We start from the raw sequence: 13,660 nt of genomic DNA on the forward strand, positions 1-13,660 counted from the left end.
GGCAGGTGAGTGCACCCTCAGTTGTGTAAGGGACAGTTGTGTCACCTTAGGGATAAAATGATGTTGTTATTTTCCTTTTGGGGATGTTCTAATCTTGGAGGAGAAGGGTGGACTGTGCTCACTTACTTGCTCCTCAGCATCCTTCCCATGTTGTCTAAGGTCTCCTTGGCAGGCCAGGGGGGAAGCCAGAAATCGCATTTCTTCCAATTCCCTTTCCTCCAGGGTTTGGCTCGCACTTGTCCATGAGATGTTCTCAGATGAGATAGGAAAGATGGAAGAAAGGGAAAGCCATTCTCTGGAAACCATTGCAGTCAGGTGTGGGGGCAGCTGTAGCTCCCCAGTGAGCTCTTGAGGACCCTGCATCTCCCCCTCACCCCCACCTCACTTCTGGGGCCTGAGGTGGTGGCAGCTTCCCAGACACCCAAGAATTTCAGTCATTACCTGCTATGGCTCCCCTACCCACTTCTCTTCCCACCCTCGAAAAGTCTGAGACTCTGATTTCTACGTGAAATCCTTTGCTTTGTATTACGATTTTAATACACCAGGAATACATGGAGAAGTGTTTTTTGTTTTCCCTGAAGAATGCCAGTTGCAGCCTCCGTGTCCTGGTGCGGGGGTATGCATTCGTCTCTCACACCACCTGACAAGCCCTGGCTTCTGACGGGCTTGAACTTTTCAGCACGTTGCCCAGCAGTGTTTGTTGCAGGGAATTCTGTCCCAGTGCCAAGGCAGGCATGGCTAGTGGGAGAACAAGTGTTCTGCACTGTCTCACCACAGCCACTGTGTGGGTCTGGTGACAAGGGAAGCATCAGCCTGGAGTCGCCTGCTGTCAAGCTGGGGGTTGTCGGGTGGGCGACCTTGTCCGGAAGTACCAGAATCTAGACAGAGGCAGCACAGTCTGCCAGGCCAGAGCCCTTCCTTCAGGCAGGGAGCTTGCTTCTGCAGTGGGTGTCCAGCCTGGGCCACAGTGGCTTCAGACACAGAGGAGCCTGTCTGATGGCGGCCTGAGCGCATGAGCAGGAAGCTTGGCACCGAGCGGGGGCTCGTGGAAGTGATGGAGAGCACGGACTCTGCAGTCTGAATTCTGCCCCAGCACTCTTGAGCTGCGTGACCTTGGGCAAGTCTCTACACCCTTGGCCCTTACTTTTCTCATCTGTACAGTGGGGATACCGCATTAAGAATATCTACCTCCTGGGGTTGTGAATCCAGGTAAAGGGCTTGAAACAGGATCTGACTCCTAATGAGCATTAGGTGAGAATAAGCTGGCATTATTGTTATGATATCAAGGAGAGACAAGTTCTTGAAATAATGGAAACTTAGGGCAAAAGGGGAAGAGATTCTGAGGACAGAATCCCTAGTCCAGGCTGCTGTGGACTCACCCGGGTCTCCTACAGGGAGTGGGGAGGCTGCAGGTGGAAGGTAGGAGAGGTTTTCACTCAACTCTGGGAGGCAGTGGGGCCTGTGCTCTAGCAGAGTGGGGGAGGTGGAGGCATCCTCTTCCTTGGCAGAGAACACAGCCCAGCAGGGCAGCGTGAACTGGCAGGAAGGTGACAGTGCCTGGCAGGGGACACGTGCCTGGGTGCTGACCGGGCTTGCTCTGGGCCTCATGCCAGACCCCCTTGAGATCACCTAAAATAGCTGAGGGGAGACTTTGCAAGAGGTGGAAGGTCCCATTTTAGTAGAAGGTGTGAGCGCTGGGTTATACTTAGATCAGAAACCAGTCCCTTGAGTGGAAAATAACCCAGGGCTTTGGTGACAGACAGACCTGGTTGGAATCCCACCTCTGTCACTGACTAAACTGTAAATATGTGGTGAGCAGGGGCCATCCTATTTGATGTGGAGTCCATAGAAGGATTCAGTACATGCAGGAGTGCATTTCATATCCTGGAACCTCAGTTTCCATATCTGTAACATGGAGAGGGTGTAGTGACCACAACGTTGACACAAGGATGGCATCAGACAATGCCCACAGGCACCCAAAGTTCCTACTGGATTCTATGTTCCTTCTGTTTTATAGTAAATATTCAGTATCTTGCTTAAGATAGAAACAGAATACATTTCTTGAGTCAAACTGATTAATGCTGCTTTAGTGCAGTAAATGGAGTCCATTCTATACTTGCCAAAGTTTAGATCCTTTCAGAGAAGAGATCATACCTCTTACAGGCTTTTCCCCCCAATCTGATCAGTACTTTTCAATCTCAATGCTTTCTGACAAAAATCAAAATATAGCCAGTGATTGGTGAGTACTGCTGAACTTTTGGAGAGTAAAAGATGGCAGACAGGTTACTAAATACTTGAAACATACTATGGTCTGACTTGGAAAAGCTACAATGTAGGAAAATATGTTGATTTGGACCCAATAATTCAGAATAGGTAAACACTACACATTATCATGAGACCTTTTCTTTCCATGCACATTTGAAGTGCTTTCTGACCGACTGTGTTCGGGCAAACTTGGAATAATGGAGTTGCTACTTGCGTTTGTGCCCATGGAGGGCCTCCAGAAACGACTGAATGAATCATCAACAGGAAAGGGTCTGTTTCATGTTTGGTCCGCTTTCTTCCTTTTGACTCTTTCCAGTCAATCCTCCATGCTGTGCCACTGGACACCAGGCACCTAAACTTACTAAATCTGACTTCAGGTTTTCAAATCATCAAATCACCTCGCTCTAGCTTGCAGGTGCTTCTGTTCCTCTCCTATGTTGCAAAATGCATGGGTTTTATTGTTACGCTTTTCTTCCGAATCAGAAATATATTTGGTTAGCTCCCGAGGGTTGATATTATATTCTGAATGATTGAAATTGCTTGCTATCTTAACTGTCAGGATGGGTATGATGAACTTAATTTTTTTGAAGGAGAATGAAACAAGCAGGTATCAAATGTACTGCTAATGCCAAATATGCCTTAATATGACTTGATTTTGTACCCCTCTCTACTTATTGAATCGAAGTGTTTATTTTCACATCTACTTTAGATGACATGGTGTATTGTTAAGAGCAAAATCACTGCTTGTAAAGTTTCTTCATTTCTGACACCCTTCAATTCTGTTTCGAGATCAGGGAGACCTTCCCGCTGTGCAGAAAATATTATTTATTGATGTGGGATAAATTTTCTTTAAGAACAAGTCAAAGCTACTTAATATGAGCGTATCAACTGAATGGCCTGAATAACAAAACATATCAAAATGTGAATCACCACTGTCAGATGCAAGCTTTTAACAACTTTAATTGATATAATTAATATGCAATATGTCTTACAACAAATGTAGATACAATGACATCAAATATCAAAGAAGTTGCACATCTTTCCATCTTTAAATGATGTTGGCTAACTCACCCCAAGAAAGCAATGCGGCATTGGTCTCTTGGTTAGCACTATTACCAGTACCAACTAGCACTTTTAAAATCAACGTTGAAATGGTACATTCATTTGCCAAAAAGAGGTTAAAGGCAAAGAGGGTGAATCAACGTGCAAATCAACACGGCCCAGTTGCAAAATTCACTTCCCGTACACGAGGGATTGAACCATGCACCTTGCAAGCAAGATGAAGGGCAAACGGATGACATCAAACCAAAATCAACTCCCTAAAGAACTCAGAAGACTTCAGGCTGGTGAAGGCCAGAGGCCTACTGCTGTTCGTGCTCAGGTATCCATCCTGTGTTACCCTAACCTCCTGGATCCTAACTCAATAATCTGTGAGACGTAGGTCCTGGGACATCTTTTCATTTGGAGATGGAAACCATTCTCCTGGTCCCAGGCACGGTTCACCCTGCAGTCACCTGCGCTGGGGGGGTAGCTCAGAGCTGGGACAGCTGCCTGATGCAGCCAAGATACAGCTGTCGTTTTATAGATTTAAGTCTAAACAACACACCAGTATAAAAACAAACAAGAAACTGAAACTGAGATCACTTATATATCTATGTAATACGTAAGATGTCTATAAATACTTTTCTCCAGAAACCGAAAACACTGTAGACATCGTTTCATGAATCCTCACAACACATTTGTGAGGTAGCATGGGGTGAGGTCAATATGAAAGCATCGCCCTCATTTAAGAAATGAAGACAGACATCCAGGGAGGGCAGGAGACTTCACTGGGGCCAAGAGAAAAGAAAACAAAGTTGAATCCCACTCTTCATCATTTGCAGTCTATGGTCTAGAAGAGGCTGCTTGCCTCCTTCCTGCTCTGACAGTCTGTCCCTTTATGACTAGTCCTATTCCTGGATGAAATGTGCTTGTTTTAGATCCACTGGAGCAATTTCCCTTGGACAGACCTGGGCAGAATCTCTCCCTGACATATAGGACATCAATTATGAGCATGTATTTTGGGTGTGTGTGTGTGTTTCAAGCAACATATATTGAATACAGTTATTCAAATTCTTTGGCCAACTCAGAAAAAAAGTACTTGGCAAAATAAGGTTCATCCTATAGCTATTTTATACTGACATAATAAGGAGGGTTAGGGTTTTTCATGGGAAGCCGTCGCTTTGCTGAATACACTGGCTTTAGGTCCAGAACCCTCTCTTTGCCATAAGGATTTGGAAGTTAACAGGAGCAAACCCAACAAGAGCTCTTGCACAACAAGGGCTCTGGTGAGGGCAGATGCTTACTGAGTCTGTAGTCATAGTCGGGCAGCGTACCCCGGGAGGACGCCAGTCCCTCTGACCCAGTACTTGGGACTGGAGCAGCATCCGGGAGAGCACCGCTCTAAAGGTGTTTCGTGGACATTTCGTCCAAATGTGTGTGGCCGAGGGAGAAAAAAAAGGATGTCCTGTTGTTACTGAATTGTCCTTTACTGAACTGAAAGCCTATAGGCTTTATGAAGGGGGGTGGGGTGGGGGGAGAGAGACAATTACTCAGGCCCGGCACGGCTGGAGGGAGCACCATGGGTCATCCCTCACCATTTTTCTGAGAATGCCCATTTTTTAAAATTTTTAATAATCAGAGATATCAGAATTCCTGGCAGCCTACTTCTCATTACCTAGTCCTGTTGTAAAATACGTCTGGGGCTTGCTCATTCTCCTCTGACACGTAAGGAGTTCAGGAATAATTTCAGAGCATGGGAAGGCAGGCTGGGGACAGTGGCACAGCTCCTAGCATCTCTGAATAGCATGGCAGCAGTGGTTTTCATGTCGGTACTTTGCTGGACCACAGCAAGTGATAGGTTGAGCTGAGGGTCAAATTTCTGGAAACAGCCATGGCAGCAGGTCCAAGTTTAGAAATAAAATTGATCCAGTTTCAAGTTCTTTATGACATTGTAGGACACTGTAGGACAATAGAACGCATTCCGAATCAGGACCCAATGGATATTTTCTAATCCATGAAGTTTCCTACTCCAATCAGGACATAAGATGCCGGTTACTAACTTCAGGCATTTCAGGAGGATAGCATTCTAGCTATGAAATAAAGCTATCTAGAGAACACACAGAAGGAAAAAGGCAACCACACATGCCAAAACAACCCATCAGCCAACAACACTGAATACTTTTTAGGTAACAATTTAACCAGTCATTTCATTTAGTTAAAACATGTTACTAATCTGGGAGTGTCTTATCTTGTCACAAGGGGCATTTCAATAAACCAGGGTTTCACAAACTCAGCACTACCGACATTTTGGTCCGGGTCATTCTTTGCTGTGGTGGCCTGTCTTGTGCATTGTAGGGGCTTTAGCGCATCCATGGTGTGTACCTACTAGTAGCACCCCCAAGTTGTGACACTCAAAAATGTCACGAGACATTTCTAAATGTTCCGGGGCGGGGGGGAGGGCAGGCAAAACTGTCTGCCAGTTGATAACCACCGCAGTAAATGGACATCTGCAAACATGATCAGTTCTTTTTCAAAATTCGAGATCTAGGAGCTTAAGACCATGTACCTAGGAGTGTTTATTAAGTAGAGGGCAGAATTAGCAAGGTAAGCATAGGGGAAGAATAAATGGCTTAATCGTGGTGTCTGTTTCCTATGGAAATGCCTCACTGAGCCACTGCAGACAGACTGATAACTTTACAATTTTTTACAAAACAGTCTACAGCCGTTATCCAGCAGACAGTAAGGCAGTGAGCCAGCTGTTTTGTGGGTATAAAGCAAGGATTCTCGAGGTTCCTCCGAGCAGTGGATGTCTCTGTTAGTTATTGGGGGCTGATTCCTAGTTTCCCCCAGGTGGTCCTCCGTGCAGGTCACTGCCGCCCTCCCATCCCGGCCTCCTCCACTGCCCCACCGCACCTCTCCCTTTCTCTTCTCTAACTAAACTCCTCTCCTAGCCTTGTCCTTGGGAGAGCCTGTGGGCCGGGATGCCGGGAGCAGCTGACTAGAATGGGCACCCCGAGCAGAGATGGACGGCCTGGAGGGGAGAACAGGTAGAGGGCACGCTGAGATCTGACAGCAACGTGCTACGCTGTCCCTCGGCCTGCTGGCCTCCTCCAGGGCACCGTCTAGTTTCTTCTTCCATTAATTAGGCAGTTAAGAAGCTGGGATCCAGCTCACGGAGCCAAGCAGGCATCCTGTCAGATACAACCAGGTAAAAACAGAGATTAAAAAGGAATCCAAGCAGCCCCTGCTTGCTCACCTGCAGGGTGAAATCCTCCCAGTACTCATCTCCTTTCCCTCATTTCATGGAGATGTAATGTATGTAATTTCCTAAATAAAAAGTTTAAGAAATACCACAAACAAAAAGTTCCCCTAAAAGTAACCCCCCCTGCCGACGGAAGAACTCAACCCTGGCCTCCAGTCCCTCTTACAGTGGATCCTGCGGTGGGTACAGAAGCTTCTACCACGGTGGGCGGCGTGCGGCTCCAGCTCCAGGTTGGCCCTTTTCAGCTGCAAAGAAGCCCCCACTCACCTTTAAACAATGATTCTTTTTGTACCAGAAAGGGGAAGTTATAGCAGCCAGAGGAGAGGGAGGAAAACAAAACAACCAAACCAACGAAACAGGACTTAAGAGATTGTCGCTCGATGTCTCAGGTGCTTGTATGAATCCTACGGGGAAAGCACTTATAAATAAACCACAGTCCTTCCTCGTCCCGGCCACGTTTCTTCGTTAGGAGTCGTCGTACAGAGGATTGTTGTAGTTTCCCCAGGATCCGTAGTCATGATCATCCAGAAGCCTTCCGTAGGAGGAGTGCCTGGTGGGGGGAGGAGAGCGCTGTGGTTATGTAGAGAAGTTGCCCGTCTGAGGAGAGCTGAATGCCTGGCAGCCTGCCCGGGGGAGGCTTCCAGGGCCCACAGGAGGGGAGACATGATTTTTCCACCCGCCAGCCCTGGAGGCCTCAGTCTACACACCCCTGGAAGTTAGGACTGCTCACGTGGGAGCCCCGCTGGCCCCTTCCATTGAGATCAGCTGGGTCCTTGTCTCTCTACTTGACCTCTAGTGCTGGAGAAGGAGGAGGGCCCATTCCTATGGCTACTTAATAAGAAGTAATAGCAAAGGGAAGGTTGCACTGCTGGCATTTGACTTCAGTCCTGGACTGAATTTTCCCAGGAATCATAATGACGCCACCACAACCACTGCTGCTGTCCCTTCCACCTCCTGACCTGCATATGGTGTTTTACAATCTACACGATGTTTCTGTGTTCCATTTTCACTTGACCCTCAAAATAAGGCCACAGAGAGAAATTGCTTATTTCTCTGACGGGGAAAAGTTCTCTCTCCAAGCTATTGATTGATGTGCACAAAGTTACTCAGCTGAGCTATCAGTCAGATTCTTACCTCCTGGGTCTAGATCCCGTGCTCTGAGCTTCCCAGTGTCTGATTAGCATCCTTAGTTCAATGGCAATTTGGGTTTAACAGGCTTCGATTGGTCATTCTGGGAACCTGTCTCACAATTAGTATTATTTCTGTAAGAAACTGAAATCAGATAGTTCTCACTCCTTTGTTTAAAACCTCGGAGTGGCTCCTTATGCTCCGGGTCTGGCCCCTGTTATTTTTCTGAACACATGAGCTGCTATTCGAGTCCTTCTTGTTCCCTCTGCTCCAACCATGCCTCCTTGCTCTGCCCCATCACATCTGGCACACTCTTGCCTCAGGGCCTTTGCACATACTGTTCCCTCAGCTTGGAACAGCTGGCTTCCAGATTGCCTTCCTTCACCTCTGTCAAGTCTTTGCACAAATGTCACCTTCTCAGTGAGGCCTTTCTTAAGAACCCTATTTAACTTGCAACTCCCACCCCGCACTCGCAGCATTCCTGGCTTAATTTTCTCAAAGTATTCATCACCTACTAACATACTATATAATTTACTTGTTTATTTTCTTATCACCACCTCCCCCAACTAAACTGTAAGTATGGATGATCTGCCTGCTTTGTTTGTTCTTGGCACTATCTCCAATGCCCAGCAGAATATCCAGCACATAGTAAGCCCTTAATAAATGTTTTTGGAAGAAACAGTGATTGGGGGGAAAAAAATCCCAAAAGCCTATCTGTTCACAAGATGGGAGCTTCCCAGAGAGGTTTATAGTCATTGTATGGCTAAAAGTACTGTCAGGATTAGGAGAACATCACAAAATGAGCATCGAGGGGCTCTGAGGTTCATGTTCGTGTGTGAATGATTACGCCTTGCCACTGGAAATCATGTCTGCTATATATAGTACCGGCAAACGGGCCCATTCCCTCTCATTTTTTTCTCAGCTCGATATGAAAACTGAACAAAATGAAAACAGAATCTGAAAGGCACAAAAAGTATTTGTTATACCTCTATCTGTTGCTGAAATAACTGCTGTTGCTCTTCTGAAGCTTATTTACATATGCAGGTATCTGAAAAGAGACGATCTGTGGCAAAGCACCAGGCCCTTGTTGAGTTGGTTTTAGATTCTTAGTCCTCAAAATTCTGAGGGCTGGCTCAGCTGAGCTAGCCTGTGCACCTGGAAATTTGAGGATGTTCCACAATGCTTTGTTTGCCCTAAAGGCCTGCTCACTTCCGTGGGTGTGAGAAGGACAGAGACCATTCGTAACACGCCACTGATCTTCTGATCAACGGGAAGAGGGGAGGCCAGTTTTGGTACACAAGATCACTGGCCATGCATTGCCAACACATCCCCCCCACATTTAACCCCTCCAGCCTCAATCAAATCCTCAAGAGGATGGTTGAGCAATGGAAGCTAGAGAATGAACAAGTAAAAACCTGGGGATTGTATGACTGGAGCTGAGCCTAAATTTTAGCATGACTTACGGTTGCAAGCCTGGCCAACATCTACCTAGTAAACCTGCTCCTTTATTGATAGGGTACCCCTGCCTCACCCTTGTATGGTAATATAACTTCTTGCAGCGTTTTCTATCTATCATATAATTTTATTCTCAAGAAGTATCAGTTGGGTCAATAGATGTATGTCCTCAAATATGTTTTTAATCCCCTGTTTCTTCATCTATAAAATGGAGAAACTTACAATGTGTTCAAGCTGGTGGGAGGATTAAATGAGGTAATGCATATAAAAGCCCTGGCACATAGTAAATGCACAGTAAATGTTGGCCAGTACTGCTTTTTCATTTTTATTATAATGAAACTTACACAAGCACATGGCAAATCTGCAAATAGTAGAAAAGGGCACAGAGGGAAAAGCAAGCCTCCCTCCCACCAGGAACTCCTGAAACCATACTCCAGGCACAGTTATAAAACCAGATTCTTATATTATTATTATTTGAATTTCTTTTTTGAAGCATTATGCTGGTGTGGGGTCAGAGGATTAAAAACTCTTGGTCATCAGGTTTTCCTGCTTATATTTAGTCCAGACAAGACTATTTGATCAGAACTGTACCCTAATCTGCTGTTTTATGAGAGATGTTCACTACACGAATACTAGAAAAATAAAAGCAAAGGATGGGTCTTTACTTTCATTTTTCTTTGCCTTCTTGTTGGAATGAACAGGGAGTTGAGCAAAATACCAATAACTGAGGAAAGTGAAGCAAGAGCTATAGATAAGCCCTATTTGGGAATGTAGTGAAGCTGGAGGGCTTGTTTTAATATATTAATGAGCCTAAGCAAGAAGAATTGGGTGTGCTGGGATGCAAGCCAGGTTTGAATCAATCCTCTAATACTGGAGAGAGAGGAAGACAAACACGCCTGTGTGTGTGTGTGTGTGTGTGTGTGTGTGTGTGTGTGTGATGAGAATAACTAATGATCCTTTTAAACTATCTCTCTAGGTCAGAGCTTCTTAAATCATGCATGTTTTAGATGGCAAAGGGGAGGTTTTCAGATTGGTACCTGTGGAGTCCACGAGGGGCAAACAACCTCACCCCTGAGATAAGGAAAGTGGGGCTCGAGGAATCTCGATCCCTTTGTCCGCATGATTTAATGGCAGAGCTGGTACTGAAATCTGGGTCTCCCAGCTGCCTTCTGCAACACGGCTTCATCTCACTTCACTCTCAAGAGCAGTCAGTACGAACGGCCTCATCACCAGGCCAGACCAGTTTTGTTTACTCAGTTTCTTCCGCAAGTCTGGCACCACCCAACATAGCTACGCCTCTTCATCGTGCCTCGGCTCCCTTAGATGGTAAACCTCTTGGGGGCAGACTGCCTCTTGCTTTTCTTTGAATTTTCTGAACATCTCACGCGCAGCTCTTGAGGCAGAGTGGCTCTTTCTTAAATATTTGATGATGAGGGCTGACGTCAGGTACACAGAAATAGTGCAGATGGAGTTTGCTTGGTCAATACCAGCAGGGATTTCTACGGCCTGGGGCAATTCATTGTGTAATATAACTGGGCAGAGTGAAGATATTGTTAAAGAATATAAAGGGTCAGAGCCACATTTTGACCTTAATTATAGGAAGAGGAAAGAGAATTCAAGCTAAATTTCTCTGAGGCAATGATGTGGCTTTAAAGCACTCAGCACAGAGCTCACAGTCCCTGTTAATCAATGGCCCTGTGCTGTGAGCACCGTGCTGCCGCTACTGTATGGGTTAGTGAGCTAAAAGCAGAACCCGGGGGGACAAAATAGGGAGTGATTTATGTCAAGCCCTGGCCTCATGGCTTCCTTCCCAAACGGCTTTGCTCTAACAGGAAGCAGTCCTCGTCCCTAATTGCTGATGCCCTGTGACAACTAGTACACGCAGCGATGACATCTGCCGTTGGAGGCCTTCTCCACAACTCCAAAATGGTACCTATTTTATGATAACTGTAGCATTGATATTTAATGGAACTCAACTGTCTTTGAAAATGAATGGAGTGTTTTACTTCCCTTGTGCCGACACACACTGATTTGAGAAAACGCCTTCTCCTTTACAAGGGTCAAGCCCAGGTCTCCCTCTAGGCTCCAGCTTTGCTTACTGTGGCACCTCCCCAAGTTCTCTCCTCTCGAGTCAAGTGAGTCCTGTCATTCAATTGTGAGCACTTATTATGTGCTAAGAAGGAGGGATATAAAGATGAAAAAGATATGGCTTAGTACTGGGAAAACACAGCCTAACTTACAGCTCATTAGTCGCTGGTAATTAAGCCTTCAGACTATGATCATCCATCTGCAAAGCCAGTTTGGTACAGCTGCCACTGTCTCCTTTGTTTCTGTTGGGGGCTTGCTTTCTCTGATTGTCATTTCCCTGCCTGGCTCCTTTCATTTAAAGATTCACTGAAACCTTACAATCTATTAGGCCCTATTCAGGGGCCAGGAGATACTTCAGTGAGCTAAACAGACCAAAACCCCTGTCCAAAGGGACCTTATGTTCCAGTGGGGGCAGGCACAACAAATAAGACATGAAAAATATCATGGTGGATGGTAATGTGTGCAGTGGAGGACAACAGAGCAACAAAGGGGAATGAGGAGTTCCAAATGTGAGGTGGGGATTGTCATTAGGATTATGGTGATCAGAAAAAAGTCTCACTAACATGACATTTGAACAGACAGGTGAATGAGATGCGGGATGAGCCATGTGGATGCCTGAGATAAACCATACAGAGAGAACAGAAGGTGCAGGGGCTCTGAGGAAGAAGCAAACAACATATCGGTGTGCTAGCTGCTGAACTGTAATTGTTTCAAAATAAATTATTTAATTATTGAAATGATTTTAGATTTATAGGAAAATTGCACAGATGGTACAAAGACTTCGCGTATGTCTTTCACCCCTCTTCCTTTGATATTGTCATCTTACATAGCCATGGCACATTTGTCCAAACTAGGAAAGGAACACAGTCAGTGAAGGTTTTGAGGCTAAGAAAGCTGTGACCATTAGGGGTGAATTTACAGTTACTGTAGCAAGTTAGTGGCAGAATCAGTATCATAATTTAGGAAACTTATCAGTCCTATCTTTCTACCCAAATCCCAGTGATGGAAACATTCCAATCATTCATTTCAAGGTGTTCTGTCCACAGTCTGGGTTTCTTTTAAAGAGCAGTTACTTTTGAATTTATCTTTAAATAATCACCTTTACTTTGAAGGAGTAGATGAAATTTGTTTGTTTCCTATTTTAAAATTATCTGCCTATATCATCCTGGCAGATACTCGTCACAGAAAAGGCCCGCATACTGAAACACCTGTTTATTTGTAAAGAAGTTCAGAGTCACGAGGTAACTAACGAAAGTGTATGGTTTTAACAGATTCCCACAAGCTTCCCCTTTTCTAAACCTCGTTTCCCCATATTTGGAGTAAATGACCACTGCCGCCGTACCCCAAATTTTGCTACCCAGAATCATTCACTTCTCCAGTAACTACATATAAAACAATTATCGTATGTCAGGTACTGCCAGGGGCTTTCTGTCCTTCTAGCGGAGCAGACTGACAAAGAAGGCGCGATTCCAGGATAGGGAACTGAGTCGTACAAAGGAGAAGCGTGCAGTAAGGGGTTCCCCATGGGGATGGTGGAGAGGAGGCTTCCCAGAGAGCATCTCTTTTAAGCTAGGCGATTTGGAATTAGCCAGATAAAAAAGAGGTGAACCAAACACCTCTGGCAGGGGGATCAGCATGTCCAAAGTAACCAAGACACGAAGCAGTGGGGCACCGTATCTAGCGTGTGTGTGTTTGGAGTGTTGGGAGATGGGGGTAGGTCAGGGCTACTCAAAGTATGGTTCTCACACCCAGCAGCATTGGCCTCACCTGTGAGCTGCCACACTGCATCAGAACCTATGGGACCAGACCCAGGAAACTGTGCTGGTGGTTTTTGTTTTTGTTTTGGGGGGGACTGTTTTGAAATGTATTTCTTCTAAAGACCCTTAATGACAGATATGTGAACAGGGACAATGGTCATGAGGAATGCACTAGACACTTGAAGGAGAAAAAGTGATAAATAGATTATATAAGTGAGTTCAGATATAAATACAGGTTTTTTCAATCATAAACATTTTTATAGACTGGTATTTGCTAATCCCACATGTTTTCACAGATTGATATTGGTCTATAAGTGGATAGAATTGATGTCTAAGCATAAATATGCTAAGTTGGAACATGACAATGAGGTGTCCAATATCCATCAAAGCTGTTTTTCCAATGTTTAGCAGAAAGGAGCACCCAACTTTGCTTAGATAAGCCATGGACACATTCTGCAGATAAAATACAGGATACTAAATTAAATTTCATTTTTGTTTTCATTTAAGTTCTTTTTTTATAATAATTGTTTATTATGTTAGTCCCCATCATTTAATTTCTTTTAAGACCTACTTCCTTCCTGAAGACTTTGCATGGTATCACCTGTAAGCATCTTCCCCTTTTTTGGATTACTGTCAAAATAAGGTAGGATGTGACTAATTGGGG

At 45.1% G+C, this 13,660-nt stretch overlaps 1 protein-coding gene across 1 annotated transcript in view; it reads right to left on the reverse strand.

Annotated features, from left to right (window-relative positions):
- Positions 1-3,207: 3,207 nt before the first annotated feature.
- The window catches only part of PARM1 (prostate androgen-regulated mucin-like protein 1), a 103,642-nt gene continuing 93,189 nt past the window's right edge, over positions 3,208-13,660 (reverse strand). The window contains exon 4 of the mRNA XM_045789630.2: positions 3,208-7,118. Coding sequence (XP_045645586.2) covers positions 7,034-7,118 — 85 coding nt within the window. The 3' untranslated portion in view covers positions 3,208-7,033. The remainder of the gene's footprint in view (positions 7,119-13,660) is intronic.

This window comes from Ursus americanus, chromosome 8, assembly GCF_024610735.1.
Source record: "Ursus americanus isolate L20-20 chromosome 8, mUrsAme1.1.p, whole genome shotgun sequence".
In the NCBI taxonomy this organism is placed as follows: domain Eukaryota; kingdom Metazoa; phylum Chordata; class Mammalia; order Carnivora; family Ursidae; genus Ursus; species Ursus americanus.